We start from the raw sequence: 22,332 nt of genomic DNA on the forward strand, positions 1-22,332 counted from the left end.
CCAGTACATGTCATCTTGAAACTTAAGTCATTGTCAATAGAGGTGACAGCAGGGTGTCATCTATTGGGCATTAGCATGTCGAGCACTCGTACGTTTACCTTATATGTCTTATTGCCGTCAACTGGTCACTGTGAACTTGACTTTCTAAATATGAACGATTTGATTGGTTATGGGCGTAGCTAGGCCGGTGGACAATGATTTTACTGTTTTTTTTAAGTCTAACGAAGTATAGAAATATTTTAAACCCAAATCATAATAAAGTTTACGTAAATTTTCTGAACGCGAACGCAGTTTTACAATTTATTTAGTTGTTAGTTATAAGCCTCTTCTATTCGTTTCTCAGTCTCAGGGAATGTGTGTTGGTAAGTCTTTTCGTTGCCTTACAAAATATATTGTTTCTTTCACGACAAACTTTTATAAAGATTCATAAAAAATATTTAAGGAAAATCATTTTCTTCCAATTATATACCTTTTCAGTGTATTTTCCAACACCCATAATTATTATCGAAATTACTTACTAGCTATACAAAGCATTTAATTTTTAAATAAATTGGCCCTAAGAGTCGTATATCTAAAAGAATTAATATTTTTTATTACATTAAGATTCCGTAGTATGGTAATTTTAATAGGTAACAGGATAATTTCGAATTTACAATAATTTAATTAAGGAAAATCGAAATATGTTTCGATCAATATAAGTACCCCTTATTATCGTTTGATAATCTTTGATCACATCGTTTGTGCGTCGCTATTATGAAAAGTGTTTTTATCATTAATTTAATACTCATTTAAATGGACAACCATAATGTTCTTTGAGCTATGCTTTTCCACAGATTTTGCATTGATTATAATAAGCATCTTCAGTCTATAAAGGGCTATTTATTAGTTACGTTCCAACAAAACTCACTTACATATTATATTTATATCAGCATTTCATTTTTATTGCTGTTGAGATATTTCTGAGACTCGATATAACATCATTTCGTTGTGCTTAATGAAGGCGACACGAAAGGTCCCAGCTCTTTAGTGTTAAAACGCCTAATAAAATCTGAAAGTCACTTTGAGTCCCAATACGCCTATACTTATTAGCATTACACCAATGACAACCTTTATAGTCAGCGACTTTGAATCCTTTCCAGTTTTGAAGGAACTCAACTAAAAATAAAATTTAGTTTACAAATGCACACAAGTTTAGGGACGGATGTTCATTCATATATTTTATTGAAAGTAAAACTGTGTATTGCTCTAATGTCAGTTCGATTTGATTCGTTCGAACGGCGCTTTTCTAAGGCAAGTAAAATTGAGCTTTGCTAAATTAAACGTCAGTAATAAATTGATATTGAAATTTTCGTTTTATTGTACCGTAAACCGAGGTTACTTTAATTTTTGCGATATAACGGATTGGCTCTTATACCCTGACCACGCTAACTTTGCACAAACTTGACTGTTAGAATGCAAATATATCCCTATAAGCTCCATACTTGACGCAGCACTTGGTACGAAAACTTGAACGAAGGCGTGGTGGTGGCGTGGAAGCTGTTCAATCAGCGTTTTTATTTTTTGTTTTTCTTATAATATTTACATACTTCTAGTAAGATCTCGAGATTTAAGAACTGCGCAAACTTAGATAACTAGTTTATATTTGCTCTATCTTTTCGTGTTAAAACATATCAAAATAACCTCAGATTACGGTATTAATAAAACCTTGGTGCAGGGAAGGTATTTTACAACACATTGTCACTAACATTGCTACTCTTTACTAATAATCAATGACATTTTTGAGCTTTTACCTTTCCACCGATACAGAATGCAGGTTCTTTTGTCGTTAGGACGTGTTCGCGTATAGTATTTAAAATGCCTTGTTAGCCTTTTTTTCAACACTACATATGTTAAATTGTATTAAATTGCAACACATCTTTAGATGGGTTATACCCTAATACGTTGAAAACAAATAAGTTAATAAGGAATGTTCTTGTACGTTATAATGACGTCTATTATAAGTCGCTGATACGTTATAATGACGTGTATTATAAATCTCAAGCTGTTCATAAATTAGTCGGTTATTACGCAACGCAAGCACGTCCCAACTTAGTAAAATGTCATTGATCAACAGATGATAAATGCTGTCATATGCTCTCTTCTATTCTACCTGCATTTCTTAAAAAGTTTACACTAAAATATTAATAGATACCTAAAACAGGGCTCATTTGCAATTTTGGAAATTCTTGATCCTCTTTGCAATAGCAGTGGCACTTGTGTATAATAAAATAACTGTATTTAATACAGTCACGAGATTTTTTTCTCTTAAAGCTACACAGTTGATATATTTTATATGTATTTGTAATACTTTAATGTTCGCGCAATGTTTGGGCCCGCTTGTGGTATTAATGTGTAGATATTTACAGTACGGGCCTTTGACTAGATGTTTAGCCACACCAAAAGATATAACAACAGTTTTATAAACATACACGCACGCTTTAGCTAACTTATCGTGCGACTCCAATCTTACTCCATTCGCTTAATGATATCACAATCTGTTATTATCACACAACTCACCGACGACAATTCGGTTGTAAGGGCAAGTCGGAGATTGGCCCCCTTTTGGCGTGATATACTGATATATATCAATGACATGACATTGCATTATTACAACTACATGATAAATTCGCTATTTTGAGAGATGTTGCCAGTAAACATATAATTCGGCTTTTCTCAATGTTCTCTATAACATAGTGAAAAGAGAAAAGTAGGTATCTACAAAGAGTACAAAGATGTCTTATACTTTTATAACTAACACGGGACTTACGCGTAAGACTTACGTTTATTTATGGCCTGACGTTTCGAACGTGACGTTACGTTCGTGGTCACAGGCAGACTAAAAGTATGAGTGAGAATCGTGTTAGTTTAAATCAATATAAAGATGTCTTATCTCCGATATCTCCTCTTTGTGCTGTCGCTGCCTCAAGCGTCCTTCGACACCTTGAAATTGTATTTTGGTTCGTTTTATAAACACCGCTTAGAATAATAACAGAAAAGCATACTTAGGAATAGTTTCCATGATTTAGCGTAGCGTATACAACATATATAAAAGCCGCCACGAAATACTATTTTTCTGTAGAGAAACTGACTTTTCTTTTTTCACTAGTCTAATAATTACGCTACTATTTCTAGAAACCTCTTTTGTTATAGTACATATTACGAAAACTGTATTCAAAACTCGTCATTTTAAAGCTTTTGTTTCCTTTATTCGAGGTGGGGACTTTGCTGTATGAATATTAAATGATCTCGAAAAATCAACCCTACTATGATGACTTTAAAGTTTATTTTTCGAGTTTCTATTAAGGTTAGTACATACCGATATTCACACAGCTTATTCTTAATTTTATATACTTTCTATCACACATAAATTCGATTCTTTAGACAAGTGATTGAATACAGTTTATTTGTGTAAGTAGTTTGGTGGCAATTGACTTTGTTCTCATCTTATTTCTAAGTCACTTCGTATGTTACGCGCGTAATTTTCATTGAAAATTGAAGCTGTGTTGAATTTTAAATTGCTTTATGAAATTATACTAGTTATAAAAAGAAAAAGTATCAGGAACTTTATTTGATAATCTAACTATGCAAAGATTGCTTTGTCTATGATTAAAAGCGGTTATCGATAACGTGTCCCTTTATAAGAGGTACATCGAGTATTTAGTATAAATCTCTTTTTAAGATATTTAAATTTCAAAGCGCTCAGAAGAGCTTCTCTATACAGGTTGCATGTTTTTCACCGCCATTTTTCTTACTTATTACAGGTACATGTTGATTTAAGGCCTGTGCAGTGTTGTGCACACCGGATGCGTGTGTGCAGACGCGCGCGTTATACAGATCGTTATGAGAGACGGCACACTGCGTGCGTGTGCGTGCACGGTTCTAACTTTTAAGCGCCCGCGCACTTGCACGTCTACACACACACAGCTGGTATGCTGACATTTACCTTTGGTCATATTTCTCGATCGTACTGCCAATGCGATTTTTCGTAATTTTTGCTCACATTGCCAGGCTTCGGTGTCACGTTGATTTGGCACTCTCATTTTTGAGAATGCAACCTGTATAAAATTATAAATAATAAGAAAAATAAAAACAAAAAAGTGCCCATGATATAAGGGTGCAAAGTGAAAATAATAGTTTATAAAAATTCGTTTAAAACTTTAAAGGGATTATACGCTTTGAAAATAATTATTGTTACATATGAGCATAAATATAGATATGATTACGATGATTTCATAACCCTAGATCTATGTATTTAAGTAATGTTAATATGTTATATTCTATCTCAAAATACATAGCAACAAAGAAGACAAATTAATTGTATGCATATCGCATTCTCTACATGATCAATCAATCTTTGAAATAATTCGTTTTTTTAATAATCTAAAACATTTTCGTGAAAAAAGGAGTCAAATACACATTAATATCGTCACCATCAAATAGATAATGACAGCTAAAGTGGCCAAAAATATCGAAAACATCCTTATTATTTCTATGGTAAAAAAAGGTGTGTTACGAAATACTTGGCCACTTTCGCTGTCACTATTTTTAATGCTGACTATACATAGTGTTTTACACTCTATAACAGTGGTTCCTAACCTTTTCAGTCCGGTCACCCCTATGACTAACTAGGGAACCTGATTTTACCCCTCCTCCAAATGGTAATAAAAAATATAACGTGTACGTTTGTTGTATTGTTATATTATGTTAGCTTATTACCCCCGTAAAATACCAGTTTTACCCCCACGGGGGTAATTACCCCCAGGTTAGGAACCATTGCTCTATAAGCATACATATAAGCTTATTATTAGTTTTCTTCGGACCCCAAGAGTTAATAGACAACATATTCGTTATGAGAAATTAAGTCTATGCTTACCTATACTTGTAACTCTGAGTTAAACCAAAATAAGTCTGCAACTATTTTGATAGCACACGCAATGCAAGTGTTATTTATACGTCATAATTTCATAGAAGTTTGACGTTTAAAATAACAATTGCACTGCGTGTGCTATCAAAATCGTTGCAGACTTTCTTGGTCTAACTCTAGCTTATAATTTCAAGACAAGTTAATCCGTTTGTAAGTTGTTATAACTGATATTTTATTTGTCACTTTTATATTTTTATCAACGCCTAATAATGGCAATTCAAGCACAAGAAACGTTCAAAATATGTAAACGTTGCAGTTGTTTTATATATATTGCTACAGCGATACAATTTTCTATTGTGTATTTCGAAAAAAAAATTTTTTGTAGCTTTTAACATAATAACAGTTTTTTTTACACATGATTGAGGTTACAACTATATGAATCCGATTTTTTTTTCATATGATTTGAAGTTTAATTTCTATCTCTAAGAAATCTTTATTTAATTTGGTGAAAAAGTGTTCAGTTCATTATCGGTCGATCATCAAAAATAATGTACCGGATGAACAAAAAACGTGATTTCACGGCTTACATTTTTTAAAAACGAAAATCACATTTTCATGATGTTTTATTTTTTGAACATCAGAGGGATTCAGATGCACACAGTTTGAGCCAATATTTTTACAGGTGTAGCGATCCGCCGGACGGCTGATATGCTTTCGTGTCATAAAATCGGTGCAATATCGTCCATCGTGGACCGATCGAAGCTGCAAAAAATTCACAAGCAAAATCCCACACTAGCGTCTCCCGAGCGTCGACTTCTAGTCAACGATACGGCTGCTGCTCGACGCAACATTGGCGCAACCGCGCAGCGACACCATCGTCCATAGCGCTGACGCTGACTAGACGCCGACTCAAAAGACGCTAGCGTGGGGTCTCTGATCGTGGCTCGGTGATGTTAAGCTTTGGATTCCTCCGAAAACGGTGCCGTCATATTACGGCCGCTATATAGCGTTGACTGACGTCACTAGAACGTTGCCTATGTAAACAAGATGGCGCGGTTTCCTAGACAGCGTTACGTTACGTTGATTGTCAACGTAACGTAAGATGACGGCCGTCATGACGGTGTCGATAGTTTCGTGAACATTTTATTAGATAGCGGTGACGCCATTTTGAATAAATGACACGAGATTTGAATAAATGATTCCGTACTACGATTATTTTCCTCTTCTGGTGATATTTCATCCTCCAAGTAAATTATAGATGATCAAGCAAATCTTGTCAGTAGGAAAAGGCGCGAAATTCAAATTTTCTATGGGACGTTATCCCATCGCGCCTACATTTTTCAAATTTGCCGCTTCGACCTTGGCGGATGACGGTGTGTTATGACGCCGTGGTACTTTCCACATGTCGCCACCGTAAAGACGGCCGTCTTTTGCGGCCGCTATATGACGGCCGTCATATGACGGCACCGTTTTCGGAGGAATCCAAAGCTTTAGAGCGCGACAGCTGGCAGACCGCTACACCTGCAGCCCTGGTGTGAGAGGGACAGCTTACGTGACGCCGAGCGGGCGGCGCGCCTCGTGCAGCGCGAGCGCGGCGCGGTGCTGCGGCGCGGCGCGCGCGCGCAGCCCGGGGTGCAGGCGCGACCACGAGCACGGCTTCCACTTGAACTCCGTGTACTCGTTCACTTGCTGTACAGAATACGAGACCCATAGTAAGGCTTAGCACGCACTGCGGTTTTTAAAAAGCGGTTCCGCTACCGCAAAAAATGTAACGTACGGCATTCTTTATAAGCGCACGCACGCAACTTGCTACATTTTGACCGCAACCGCAAGAAAAAAACCGCAGTGCGTGCTAAGCCTCAAGGCTTGTTTACATTTTGCGAAGTAGCAAGTGCGGGTGTCAAGTGATTAGTAAAATCAATGTGTAAACAGTCCCGCTGTTAAGTGACAAGTTATAGCTGGTCAACCAAATCTTGTCAGTGAAAAAAGGCGCGAAATTCAAATTTTCTATGGGACGATATCCCTTCGCGCCTACATTTTTCAAATTTGCCGCCTTTTTCTACTGTCAAGATCTGGTTGACCAAGTATATGTAGGTAATTCCGGACCGTTCACACCAAGTCCACACCTCAAGAATAAAGCGTACTCCCATTATCAATACAGATAGGCAATACACTTACAACCCCTCTAGTTTTGCAATTGTTGGAAACACGGAGGGCAAACGAGGCCGGGGAACGGTCTCCAACTAGATGGAACGATCATGTAAAAGGGGCCCCATTCTCAACCAACTTATGCTCGGTCGTCAGAATAAGAATAAGAAACCATTTATTGCAACACAAAAAGCATACAGGTTACAAAACATAAGGATTGAAAAAATAAGAATAATTGTGCGGCAAAAGGAACGGGCTCAGCATACGCTGCGTCAGTCATTTCATTACAAATTGCCTGCGCAGCGCTGATTTTCAGTCCGTCCCCTTCACTGAACCACATTAACATTTATGCGGGTTAAAAAAAAAAATCTAAACAAAAAACCACTACAAAGATCTCTAGTTAAAGTAGAGACGCGAGTACAGATGAACAGGCACCGACGTAGGCAGATCACAGAAACACCAGCCCTAGTAGCACGGTCGCATTTTTATCGTTTATCACCATGCCTGTCACGTTCTAACAAGTATGTAAGTGCGAAAGTGACGGGCATAGTGATAGTCGGTAAAAATGGAACCGTGCTGAGCCCGCAGGTGTGGAGCATCCATATCCACCGATGACCACGATCCTCAATCATGAGATAGCGACCACAGAGAGAGAGTGTTGCAAGTGTTATGTGCAGTGATCGGCACGACCCGTGACGCACCGCGGGATTGCGAGCAGAAATCATAATATGGACATGATTAGATTATAACATAACTCCGTGATTTTGTTAAATAGAATAATTTTATTGTATGATATATATTTGCAAATATACGATAAAGTGTTAAATAAGCTTATAAAATGTATAATTAATTATTAAATAAAAAATTGATATATTACTATGAGATTATATACCTATTTTGAACTTGATGTCGTTTTATTTAATGGTAATAATCATTCATCTTCCTGTATGGAATACCTTAATGTACTACAATCGGAAATACTGACTTCCTAAAAAGACCGAAATCTCGGGGCGTATCCATGTTAACATAATGATTGAGGTCATTGACACCGTGCGACACGGGTCGTGCCGATCACTGGTTAAGCTTTGGATTCCTCCGAAAACGGTGCCGTCATATTACGGCCGCTATATAGCGTTGACTGACGTCACTAGAACGTTGTCTATGTAAACAAGATGGCGCGGTTTCCTAGACAGCGTTACGTTACGTTGATTGTCAACGTAACGTAAGATGACGGCCGTCATGACGGTGTCGATAGTTTCGTGAACGTTTTATTAGATAGCGGTGACGCCATTTTGAATAAATGACACGAGATTTGAATAAATGATTCCGTATATATTTTCCTCTTCTGATGATATTTCATCCTCCAAGTAAATTATAGATGATCAAGCAAATCTTGTCAGTAGGAAAAGGCGCGAAATTCAAATTTTCTATGGGACGTTATCCCATCGCGTCTACATTTTTCAAATTTGCCGCTTTGACCTTGGCGGATGACGGTGTGTTATGACGCCGTGGTACTTTCCACATGTCGCCACCGTAAAGACGGCCGGACTTTTGCGGCCGCTATATGACGGCCGTCATATGACGGCACCGTTTTCGGAGGAATCCAAAGCTTTATGTGCCTAGTGAAAAATGTGGTGAGCTCACCCTGACGAAGCTCGCGTCGACAGTGTCCGGCGCGTCGCCGACGTGCACCCGCGCCATGGCGGTCTGCTGCGGCCGTCGCTGACGGCCGTAGACGGCGGAGATCTCCAGCTGCGAGAGCGACTTGCGCAGCCGCACGAAGCCCAGCACGTCGTACTGCCACACCCAGTAGCCTGGACACATAGACCAGGAATCCTCTAGACTGAGTTTAGAGCAATTATTTCATGAAACCGATGCTGCCAAAAATACGGGGGTGCGGGGGGACGAGGTGAGCGAATCCCGTGCCGTGATTGGTCCGTTCAAAGACACGGACCAATCACGGCACGGGATTGACTCGAAGATGGAGTAAAACTACCGTATGAGTGGCAGAGGGGGTAGCGTTACTATGCTCAGTCTAGAGGATGTCTTGTTTGTGCCTGGACATTAGAAAACCACTTGTTTCACCATCATCATCAAACCTGGGATAACTTATACTAAAGTGACGTAGCAAAATACTTCATCGTCAATTAAATATATCGATGTTACTGTCAACATCTAAATGTTCTACAAAATAAATATATTTACACAAAATCGCTTTGTACACTGCCTCTTGAATTCTAAAAAGGTGTTTTTCCGAAGAATCTATTTTATTTTTAAACCAGGTCAGTATTTCCACATTGGCATTTAATGATTCTAAACATTTTATATCGTTATTTCCATCTTCATTTATCGAACCTTTTTATAGTAATCAAGAATTTTCAATGAACACATGTATTATTAATAAGAGAGTGAGACGCAATGGACATTGGACCAGTAAATTGGACAGGTGGAATACCACCCTAAGTTACTTACTTTAAAGTCTATTTTTTTATTCGGTAGACTGAAATGACAGTTCATAGTATGAACATAAAATGTCATTTCATACTATGAAATGTCATTTTAGTCTACCGAATAAAAAAATAGACTTTAGAGTATCATAATTTAATATCTCACCATGCAATACAAGTCTTCTTAGTTGTGTACACTGCCAGCACATCAATATGATCGGATTCACGTTGCACGCTTCATACTGAAATAGAATAAAAAATATAATAAAACGGAAAAAAAAAAACTTAATTATTTCCTAATAAATTTACAAAAAAATCCGACATAGTCATGCTTTTGGTTGAACCTTATCTCGCCACATATTTGTACTTCAAAAAAATATGTTTTTTTTATTGGTTCGGCGTTCAGCATATACCGCAAGCGTATGTTTTTTCTAGTGTTACCTCGGGAGCGCGTAGTGAGCGTATGACGCGCTGGCAGGACTCGTGAGGCGCGTCCACCACGACGAACTCGCGTAGCGAGTCCTTGTGCAGACGCACCACGTGCTTAATAAGCGGCGGGTACAACTGCGGACATAACAAGATTGTGAATTAGTTGTCTCTTAGGCGATATTCACAACTATATCACAATAGTATTTTATGCAACCGTTGTTTAAGAGAGGTCAAAAAAGGCGAGTGGCGTGAGTAACAATTTGAGGCGAAGCCGAAAATTGTTAATAAAGACGCCACGAGTATTTTTTGACTCAGTTAAACAACGTTGCATACAATACTTTTTCTACGACCAAGCACTTACTTTGAAGTAAAATTGTAAATTTAACAAATATTTTTAATTCAAGAAGTAGCAAAAATGGAGGGTACGGGCGGGAAAAGAATGAATGAATGAATGAATGAAATTTAAAAAAAAACATGTCTATGGTTCACTTATTTGTCAGAGATGACATTTAAAATAAGGTCGGCGACACTGTATTTCATTCAATATTTTTTAAGTGGTCATTACACGAAGTATCGTAAAATCGCCAAAAAGATACTGCGTGTATGCACAAACTCTTTTTTGGGGAATAGACTAAAGACTTGTCTTGACAACTATAAGGTAGGGCTTTAAAGGTGTGTGCACGACCCTTTAAATGACAAATAAAAGTACGGGAGTAGAAAAAATAAGTAATAGTACTAGCGTACAAATTCCTACAAAACCGAAGTTTGACAGCGATTCAGGTTCGAATCATGATATCCCTTTGTAACTTATGGTTACCCTTTCGGCTATTTAGGGTTGTCAAAATTCAAGCCATTATCTTATCTGTGGTCGTGCACGCAAAGGGACGTCAAGTTGTGTCAACCCTAATAATTGCTCGGAGCAATGCTGAGCCGAACGGAGCCGAGTTTCCCCGAAGTCAGGAGTGTCTCCCCACTGACAATACTAATACGATGACGACCGGTCTGGCCTAGTGGGTAGTGAGTGACCCTACCTGTGAATCGGCTTCACGGGTCCTGAGTATCGTTACCTACCACCTTTGTACTTCAAAAAAATATGTTTTTTTTATTGGTTCGGCGTTCAGCATATATCGCAAGCGTATGTTTTTTCTAGTGTTACCTCGTACAAGCTTTGCTTATTTTGGGGCTAGGTTGATCTGTGTAAGTGTAAGTGTAAAGCCTGAGTGGACGCTCGAGTTGGGCGTGCAGCGGGGCCGGGCGTGCGGCGTGCATGTTAAACAAATGCAAGCGTATAGGAGCGGCCTTAGTGCACGCTGCTCACATCACGCGTGAGCCCGACGCCACGCTGCACGCCCCGCCGAACGCTCCGCTTCGAGCGTCCACTCAGGCCTTACACTAAGGCCTCGAAGCGGAGCGTTCGGCGGGGCGTGCAGCGTGGCGTCGGGGTCAGGAGTAATTTGAGCAGCGTGTACTAAGGTCGCTATACGTTTGCATTTTGTTTAACATGCACGCCGCACGCCCCGCCCCGCTGCACGCCCAACTCGAGCGTCCACTCAGACCTTACACTAAGATGTCCCCTGATATTTATTTATTAATAATAAACTAATAAACTTAAGCGCTGGTGGCCTAGCGGTAAGAGCATGCGACTTGCAATCCGGAGGTCGCGGGTTCGAACCCCGGCTCGTACCAATGAGTTTTTCGGAACTTATGTACGAAATATCATTTGATATTTACCAGTCGCTTTTCGGTGAAGGAAAACATCGTGAGGAAACCGGACTAATCCCAATACGGGCCTAGTTTACCCTCTGGGTTGGAAGGTCAGATGGCAGTCGCTTTCGTAAAAACTAGTGCCCACGCCAATTACTGGGATTAGTTGCCAAGCGGACCCCAGGCTCCCAAGAGCCGTGGCAAAATGCCGGGACAACGCGAGGAAGATGATGAATAAACTAATAAACTTACAGTTTTACAAAACATCACTTTGAGCGATGTAAGTGTCAGCCCCTCCACTAAAACGGTCTCCATCACCTCGTCGATCTTCTTTTCTGATAATCCAATCTGAAACCGTGTGTAATAACCATAAATATAGTTTGTCAAAGGACTGTCTCATTTTAAACATAGACAGAGAGAATCATACTATTTTTGTCTTACACTAGCACCCAAAAGAAAAGGACGAGTATAGTTTTCCTAGTTCTTACTGACTGACAAATTGGTTAGAACAACTATAAATACGATGGTCATGTTGTGAATACCTATGACCTTTATCGTCAGCCACTATTTACTAAAATGGCGTCTAGCGAGTGGGACTTTGCAAAGATACAGTGATACAGTAATTTATTGGTAAAAGAAACATATACATTTACACGTCATTTCGTTACTTAATTACTATTTACATTTTACTTATTATAGGTATGTGTATACAATTTATAATATAACATAATATTAGGTACAGCGCTGGGTCAATGATCTTACCGTATACTAGTAAATTCATCGATGCTGTAATAAGCTTCATCTAAAAGTAGCATCTTAAGTTTCTTTTTAAATATCGAATCTGTTTTTGAGGCTTGTATCTCATTGGGTACTGCATTATATATGTTTGGCCCCATGATACTGAGTGACCGAACAATATCATGTGCTCTTAGAGTTGGTCAAAGGCGCCCAGCCTTTCAAAGATAGCATACACCAGAGAATTTGGTACGGGTACTGCCGTAACCGGGTGGTCTAGTGGTCAGGACGTTAGTCGCGTAAGCTGAAGCGGGTTCAATTCCCGCCTCGGCCACCGGTGGCTTTGTCACCTTTTTATGGCACTTACAGTAAGGGAATCTTTTTTAGGGTTCCGTACCTCAAAAGGAAAAAACGGAACCCTTATAGGATTACTCGTGTGTCTGTCTAGACCCCCCTCCCCCTTTATCTCGCAAACTACTGGATCTAAAATTTTGGAAAAAATACACAAAATAGATCTTTACCTATAGATGACAGGAAAACCTATTAGAAATGTGCTGTCAAACGTGAGTCGGACTTATTGTACGGAACCCTTGGAACGCGAGTCCGACTCGCACTTGGCCGGTTTTTTTTAGTGTGTGACTCACCAAGTTAACGGCCACGTCTAACCCATTAGGGTAGCAGGTTTGAACCCGGCGCCAGTCCACGGAATGTGCTAGTTTCTTATTGCATATGATGATGCTTAGTTGGCTGAAGGATGTGAGCTGCGAGAGGGTCTCTAGCGTTTCTGTGGTCACCAGGTCGTAGTCTACTAGTATGTGCTGAAAAAAAAACTTTCATAAGTAATATCATATCAGAAAAAAAATCGCGATGAGTTGTATCCCCGTCAAAATTGTTTGTAAGTACTATCCTAATGTCCAATAAGACAACTGTTTTCAACTGATTCTGAGCCTTGTAGCTTGAAAAAAATGATTTTTATTTTTTATTTATGTCCTTAAAAAAATATTGTTAAAATATTTAAAAACTTCGGTGGAGAAATAATTCTAACATGATGGACCAAAGCCTAGTCCGCACAACCAAAACTACACCTTATCATTACTAAACATAAGGTCTAATATTTTTAGATTTTCCTGTCAACTGAATAATATCGCCTGAGCGTTGAATCATAACCACCGCATCGGCAGTCCGCGCGAGTAAAATTCTACCTAGTCGTAGTTACTAAAGATAAGGTGAATGGTTAATTATTTGTTTAAATATTTACCTCTAGACTGGTAAACACTGCCTTAGCGTTGGACAGCTTTTGACCTTGTGATAGCTGATAAATAAGAGAAAATTCAACCATGTCATGATGGACGTAAGGTCCATTATTTATTGATTTACCTGTAAACTGGAAAACATCATCGCCTCAGCGTTGTATCTTGATAAAATCGCGTCAGCTGGTGAGGAAGGGTCGAAGCGGAGCCCGCGCGAGTAAAACTCCACGTTGTCATGCTGCAAATAAGGTCCAAATCTAAATAATCTACGTATTTCTAGTCTAGTTTTGGGTGATTGTTTCTTCTTCCTTCCTTTTAACGGTTGTAAAGGGGCTGCTAGACTGGTTACATTTTTATTTCAATATTCTATACCAGCGGTCGGCAACCTTTTAGCAGCCAAGGGCCACATAGTAGTTTACGAAGTTGACGCGGGCCGCACTTTGTTAATATTTATGACTTTATCAGACATTGTCGTTTGTCAATATTACATACAAAATAGCCAGGGAGGCTCGCGGGCCGCAAGTGATAGGTTCACGGGCCGCATGCGGCCCGCGGGCCGAGGGTTGCCGACCGCTGTTCTATACTGTTTTCTGTCATTTATACATTCATGAACACTAATATAAGAACATACATAATAGGTTTGAAGAAGTCTATATTGTCTATTCCTCATAACATCACTTGTAGTACTTTAAAATCGCTAAAACGATAATGCGATTAATATGTCAGCTCCCACGGCTCATATATGAGCCAGAACGCTTATGGTGACGTCATATCGTGGGATTCGACAGGTTAATGGCTACCAACAGTACCAACCTACAATTTTGGAGTAGGTAGGTACCTACTGAATTATTTACTTACTATTTGTTTCGGCTTCTTGTCGTCTACAGCGTCCATTTCACAGTTCATCAGGGCAAAATTCCTTATGCTGTGGGAATGTTTGAATAGCAGACTCTCTATCATTACTCTGAAAAAAAAAACAGTCACGTACAGTCAGCAGCAGAAGTTGCTAAGCGGGCGTGGCGTTCAAAATTGCCTTGACACGCTCTTATTCTCTTACCAATAAAGTCGCGTCAAGATCATTTGGAATGCCTTAATAACTTCTGCTGCTGACTGTTCTCATGCTAAGCTAGAACACTAGAATTTATGAAAAGACGAGTGACATAAATTGACGATATTTAGCACTAAAGCTCGTGGTCGACAACTATAAATTTCATAGGCGGTGCGTTTTATTTCACAATTTTGTCCATTTAAAAATTAAATGCATAGACTCGCCAACATGGACGTTCAACGAACTAGAATAACAACATAAGTTTACGAATCGACTGATAGGTGTCTGGAAGAGATCGCTCTTTAGTTATAAGGCCGCCTGTTGTTTACCTCTGTCTTCATGTATTATTTGTTTTGCCCATGTTGCCATTTGAGGTTGTGCAATAAAGAGAATTTGTATTGTATTGTATAGGTGATTGATAGATTTCGAGTGCCACATTGATTCACATTGAGACGAGGCCATGACATATTATGGTAGAAATAATACCTGTCTAGTTTAACGTTGCTATGCGCCATCTGCACGCATCCTGGTCCTATGAATACTATTTCTTGGAGCTTGAGTGTTTCGAAGAATCTGCAAACAAACCATTTGTAATAATTACTTTTTTTTTATTATAAATGGGCTTACTCATGGCCACAGACTAGCCGAGGCGAAGACGTGGCCTACGATGGAGCGAGCCTGCCCAGAAGGTGCCTGTTCACCCTTAATTTGAAGGTTGCCGGGTTATATGAGTTCGGAAATATAGACGCCGGCAAGGAATTCCATTCCTTGGCAGTGCGCATAAGAAACGACATTATCTTTATAGCTTCGAAAAAAGATGTGTGCGAATGTTTGACTAGGTACCCTGTTCTGCATCGAATCGCTTGTTGTTGTTTATTAATAAAAATGTTAAAAAAATGTCTCGGAGGAAAGCTAAGACTTAAATATGTAATATCCAACTCGTGAATTCTGTATGTATAAACGAATGGCAAATCACCATTTGTACCTATCAGGTGCCTTGATACCAGTTTTCTAATTTCAAATTCATCACGATACATTTGAATTTAGGCGCAAAGCGTGCTTGCATACGAAACCGTAACGATGCAAATATATGTGCATACATTTAGGTACTTATCTATATCATCGGTCATATCGTTTTCTGCTATGATTTGAGACATCTTTATTATACAAAAATCGACTCTATGTAGTTTATATTAAGATAAAAATGTGATATTAGTCGCTATACTTCTTGCAAGGGGTATACAAGAAACTAGTATTTGCATAATGTCCGTTTAGAAAATGATTGTTGATAAAAAAATACATAAATCCATTTGTAAGTCTAAGCATTACGTGAGTAGGGAACATATTTCTTGTTGCTAGCTTCAATCCGCGTGTGTAGATAAAAACTCGTGAAAGTATATGTTTCAGATTTTTTAGGAACTTTTAGAAACGGCCATGTTATTGGTTTGAGGGATAGATCCGTTACATTAACTTTTCGGTGCACATTAAACCTTAAAAATGCGTGCAGTATTCGATTGCTTTATATAAACGAATACGCCATTTAAAATCATAGTTGATAATACTTCAGGGAAAAAACTGCCCATCTAAATAAACATCCTATAACATTACTACGAAATTATTGAACACAGCATTCATCATCGTAACAATGATAGCGATTCATTACACAATGTTGCATGGGCACGTATTCTGTTAAATATATTTATTGAAGTATTTGCTGCGTAATGTTGATGATAATGTATCGGATGAGGAAATCACAATAATTGTGCTAATTGTTTTTTAAATAATATACGTAATCAGATAATCATTTGCATCTTGCGTTTAAAAAGTTAGACATGAATACTAGGGAATGTAAACCAGGTTTTAACTGTATGAAATTTCGGTTCATAACCGGTTTTTCCATACAATGAAAACCGGTTTATTAGATGGTCAACCAAATCTTGTCAGTAAAAAAAGGCGCGAAATTCAAATTTTCTATGGGACGATATCCCTTCACGCCTACATTTTTCAAATTTGGCGCCTTTTTCTACTGTCAAGATCTGGTTGACCAAGTATACATTCCCAAATGAATACGTGTCTATAATATTATGCAATAATACATAGGTATGGCCAAGATTGCCACTATAGTATTTTATACAATCGTGATATAATGGAGAGCTTTTCAGTAGAGTACCGTGTTTAGGCAACGAAGCTTGCTGAGTTGCCTAAGTAAGTTACGAGTTTGAAAAGCTTGATTATATCACTATTGCATACAATACTTTTTCTACGAGTCAACAAAAAAAATACTTTCTCTACTCCCGTACTTTTATTTGTCATTTAAAAGGTCGTACACACACCTTTAAACCCCTATGTTATAGTTGTCAAGACAAGTCTTTAGTCTATTCCCCAAAAAAGTATTTGTGCATACACGCAGTATCTTTTTGGCACTTTTACGATACTTCGTGTAATCACCACTTAAAAAATATTGTATGAAATACATTGTTGCCAACCTAATTTTAACTGTCATCTCTGACAGATGAGTGAACCATAGACATGTTTATTTTATTTCATTCATTCTTTTCCCGCCCGTACCCTCCATTCTTTGCTACTTGAATGAAAAATATTTGATAAATTTACAATTTTATTTCAAAGTATGTGCTTGGTCGTAGAAAAAGTATTGTATGCAACGTTGTTTAACCGAGTCAAAAAATACTCATGGCGTTTTTATTACTCACTTACTTTTATTATTACTTACTCACGCCACTTGCCTTTTTTGACCCCTCTTAAACAACGGTTGCATAATAGTTATTTTCGATACAAGTGCGAAAAAGAGGAAATTGAGGAAACGAGTGGCGATAAATTAAAACACGATCGAAGGGAGTGTTTTAAATCGACACGTGTTGCGAATTACCTATTCGCACGTGTATCGAACAACGTTTTACAGTACATATGGCACTTTAAAGTTTCGACATACGCACGAAAAGTGCTATTTTACGCACTAGTGCGGAAGTAGCCCCATATGTACTGTAAATGTCTATTAAGTCTAACGTTACATACCGCTGATACCCGTTTATTTCTTTTCGTCATTTTGAGATTTGTGTTTGTTAGAAAGATACAAAATTTAACAGATGTTTGACGAGGTGTTTATATATAGTGCATTCTAATGCAATCCCTAAATAGTAATATCCCTATTATTATTATAAATGCAAAACTAACTCTATCTGTTACCCCTTGACGCTTAAACCCTTGAACCAATTCAGATGAAATTTGGTATGAATATACTCGTAGTTTGAGGTACGGGGAATGATATAAGTAGTTTTTATCAATTATCATCATTTCACGCAAACAAAGTTAAGGGCAGAAGCTTATCAACAACTCCTGTAGTGTGTAATTTTTGAAATGAAAACTTCTTTAGCGGCGCTGTGCACTTTTTGTGTTGTTTTTTTTTTCCACTAAAAAGCATACATTTGAATAATTAAAACTTATATTGCGCACACTGAAGTCACAGAGGCGAGAAAGTGGACACATAAAACGCTTATACGCATACTTAATATCACTTACTAAGTGATTCACTTACGTCATAGAGTAGACGTAAGACTTGGCTGACCGTCGTATGCTTTTACATTGATTGCCATCTGTTTCCTTGTAAATAATCAATACGATATGCGATATAGAACTTTATTACGCAAGGATCATGAGAAAACATAAGTATAATTTATACCTCATCCACCGCATCAATCTGGTGCAGGAATTCTAAGAAATCATGCGATTGTACAGCGACAAGAGTAACCAATAGGGATAGGGAATAATATTGCAATGTTCTGTCGCCAGAGGAAGCACTAGCACAAACCGTAAACCCTGGAGTAACAAAGGCTTATGGCTTTCCCCAAAATTGGGGTCGGAACGGATGTACTTTTAGCTACCTGTAGCAAAGCGACGAAATCGCGGAGTAAGCCACGCCTGCGAGTAGTGAGACTAGTGAGTAGAATCCTTTTTTGCATGTTTTTTGAAGCTTGACTAAAAAGAACTCGAGACCTACCGTCGTCCATGTTGAAGTTTTTATCGAAACAAGTAAAATCAAAATCATTAAGCCTACTGTACATATACACACGCACAACTCACACTACTAAATATTACACGCACACCTCACACGCAAATAAATAGCATCGTAGTTTTCCAACTGTATAATTTTGTAGTATTAGGAAATATAGCCTGGCAAAAGGATCAGTCTGAAAATCAATGCTGCTGGGCATCACCAGCTGACCTAGCATATGTTGAGACTGGTATCCTTTTACCAAACACTAAAATGTACCATACTTTAGTTTTAAGTTACATTACTGTTCTGTTCCTTCCACTACTGTACTGATTTTGTGTTCTGGTAATAAGTTTTTTTTTTTAAAGAAATCGGCCGTCTTAAAATATGTAGGGGCCCTTGGGCACATAAGAATTAGGGGCCCTTTTGGAAAGTAAAGAAAGCGAATTAAGCTACATTTTATCTACTGTAATCTTCTCAAATGTTCTTTTCTTTTGTATCTTTCTACTGAGGTGTGCCAATGAAGAGATTTCTATCTATCTTCTCTTTATTATCAAATACGTATACTCCTTCAGGGCCCCCTGATGACGGGGACCCTGGGCACGGGGATGATGGGAGCCCTGGGCACGGGCCCCGTGTGCCCTTGTGGTAAAAACGGTATTGAAAAGAATGACTTACTGTGGCATAATTTTGTGCATGAACTGCGTCAGCTCCGCTCGGCTGCAGTCCGCCACGTGTATCTGCAGTACGTTTGTGTGTTTCTTGAATATTCGCGCTAGGAACGCGCATTTGTCCAACTGTTTCGCGTTGAGCTTGAGAGTTTTCCTAAGGAACAAAATTACGTTTTTTTTTAAACTCTGACTCGTAACAAACTCATGTGTTTAACTACTCATTAGAAATTTTATTAAATGTAGTGTCTTATTGGCATTTCGCAAAAATCAAGTCATTGATAATTCGTAGCTGAATTGGTTACCTACGTGACAAGTTACACCTAGTGTAGGAACCGGTACGACCATGATTGAAATTGCTTTAAATGTACATAATTGTCTTTTAGTTTTAAGATCAGTTTATTTATGTTTCTTCCTAAATCCTTGTGTACAATATAATATTTTATACTTTTTAATTTACTTTTTACTTTTCATAATTCTAAGGCAGTTAAGAGAGGTGATACACCTGGAAATCCTTTGAATTGTTATTGTTAAGGAAGTGGACATATATTGACGACTGGTATGGCTTAGCACAGATATTTGTTCCTGAGTCTTGGTTGTTTCCTATGTATTTATGTATTTATATATCATCGTCCGAGTACCCACAACACAAGCCTTCTTGAGCTTACTGTGATTGATTGATCTGTGTAAGAATGTCCCTATATTATTTATTTATTTATACATATGAAACCACTTACATATGTTACCACCCTATCTGCAAGGATTGAACAGGAGACAACTTACCTCCGGCCCTCGTACATGAGCAGGCCACTGCGCCAGTGCCGGCTGGTGGACATCCTCCAGGCTCAGGTGCTCCAGGATGCAGCCTAGAGGCAGCAGCGGCAGGCAGCTCCACCCTACCGACATCTGCAAGGAATGAACAGGAGACAACTTACCTCCGGCCCTCGTACATCAACAGGCCACTGCGCCAGTGCCGGCTGGTGGACATGGCGGCTAGAGCATCCTCCAGGCTTAGGTGCTCCAGGATGCAGCCTAGAGGCAGCAGCGGCAGGCAGCTCCACCCTACCGACATCTGCAAGGAATAAACATATTTTTTTTGATAATGGATATCAAGTTTGACACAGTAAATTAAAGGAGCAATTCAAAGCTCTAAGTTATTTCTAATTTTTGGCTAATAAGTTAATATTTTAAGATTTTTGCTGCTTCTACTTTTATTTGGGCTGTCAGAGTGAAAAAAGTGAGGAAATTACAATCTTGAAAAACTTCAAGATTGTAATTTCCTCGACATGCCAACTCATCATAGGCCAACTTCTAAACATGTTAGTAGACTAGATTGTGCTGCAGCATTTTTTAATAAGTTGTCTCCTGGCTGACAACAGAATCATTCACAAAAATAAACCAATACTACTTATTTGGCCATTCTATAATAATAAACATTTAAAATGTGAATTAAAGTTTAGAGAGAGAAAGAAATAGAAAATTAGAAATATAGTAAAAGTGTATGTTTTTATGAACTACAAAATATTTAATATTTATGCCACTATAACAGCCTCATAAAGCAAACAGAAATGATAAATATACTAAATATAATTTCTCAGTGCTTAAACCTTTTGCCATATTTTGGAATGAAGACCTTTAAGACATTGATAACACAGACATCTAAATCTTGCATTGATCTATATTTGCTGGCATTGTCTGTGGCTAAAAATAGCTTTACAAGGACGCTCTGAAGGTTGTTTGCAAATGGAAAAGGAAATCAAGGACAAACAATACATATAACTTACTACTCTAGAAAGGAGAGGAGAGGGTACGCAGAAAAAACTATATCAGTGTTTTTTTTTATACTAAAAACTAAACTTTTTGTAGCGAAACTGCATCAGAATGGTAAACAATATTAACGCAACACAAGTTATAACGTCACAGACCAATATTACTCGTGCGTAACTGACAAACCATAAAAAACTAGCACACTATAACTCTCAGCTGGCGGACAAGGTGTGACGACATAGAAACAGCTGTTTACGAAAATATGCCAATTATTACTCACAACAAAGCCAGAAACTGCGCACAAAATTCTTTACGCCAAAAGCAGCAACATAAAAAAGGCGTGTTAAGGCCAATAAAATGATATCCGTGAAATTAATTAATATTAACGAGAGAAATTGCGACGAATTAAATCGAGAACAAGAAAAGGTCAATAGTGATACCTTGGTTGGGTGCGTTGTTTTGCTCCTCTCTTCGTTGATAACAAGCTTAAAACTGTATGACTATTTAATAAGAGAAAGTATCGATGGATTTTACTCATTATTTAACCATCCATTGTTACTTTTACTTCACTCTTTAACGCGCAACGCAAAATAACGACCAAACTCGATCTCGAATGATATCAAATGCCTGGAAACATAAGAAGCGTTTTTTGTGATCACTACCAAGGTGAAGTTTCCATGCTTATTGCTAGTGTCTTCCGAGCAGTAGTAGTATTATAAAGTGCTAGTTTAATCAAAAACTTTTCGTTTTAATGTTCTTTCTCTGTTATTACACCAGAAAAATCATAATTCAATCTTATTCGTGCGTTTCCAAGCATGCTTGTATTTGATCCCTACTGAAAAACTTCTTAATGAAGACTCGTTCAAATACCTGATCATACCTATTGAACAACAAAATGGAAATCAAAGTTGCAATTATTTTTTATCTTTCAGATAAAGTTCAGATATATTTACTGAGGATTGTTCAAAAAGTAAATAAACAAAGCTAAAATATTGAATCTACAATCAGTTAACATCTTATTGAGTTTATAATAATGTGTCGTGTAGTGTTTAGAGTAAAATCTCTGAACGCACATTCAGAAACTTCAGGAATGACAGTTAAAAATGTTGCAAACACCACAAATTCAAATTATGATTCAAATATACAAACTGTCCCAAAACTCTGTATTAACTAGAAATTTACAAACAAAATATACTTTACGACATACTTTTACACTAGTAAAAT

The 22,332-nt window shown here is 38.0% G+C and overlaps 1 protein-coding gene across 2 annotated transcripts; it reads right to left on the reverse strand.

Moving 5' to 3' along the window:
* Positions 1-3,966: 3,966 nt before the first annotated feature.
* LOC134660712 (uncharacterized) lies at positions 3,967-21,814 on the reverse strand. 2 transcript variants are annotated; one of them, XM_063516496.1, is made up of 13 exons: positions 21,549-21,814; positions 20,277-20,413; positions 19,352-19,498; positions 15,151-15,237; positions 14,475-14,580; positions 13,744-13,854; positions 13,011-13,184; positions 11,884-11,979; positions 9,940-10,062; positions 9,665-9,740; positions 8,696-8,865; positions 6,456-6,592; positions 3,967-4,094 (listed from the first exon to the last, which is right to left on the reverse strand). In XM_063516496.1, the coding sequence occupies exons 2-13, from the start codon at positions 20,411-20,413 to the stop codon at positions 4,076-4,078; spliced, it is 1,383 nt and encodes a 460-aa protein (XP_063372566.1). In that variant the 5' UTR covers positions 21,549-21,814; the 3' UTR covers positions 3,967-4,075. The 2 variants fall into 2 exon arrangements, with proteins under 2 accessions (XP_063372566.1, XP_063372572.1); XM_063516502.1 differs by lacking the exons at positions 20,277-20,413; positions 21,549-21,814 and adding an exon at positions 20,125-20,243.
* Between the last annotated feature and the right edge of the window lie 518 nt (positions 21,815-22,332).

This window comes from Cydia amplana, chromosome 2 (assembly GCF_948474715.1).
Source record: "Cydia amplana chromosome 2, ilCydAmpl1.1, whole genome shotgun sequence".
Lineage (NCBI taxonomy): Eukaryota > Metazoa > Arthropoda > Insecta > Lepidoptera > Tortricidae > Cydia > Cydia amplana.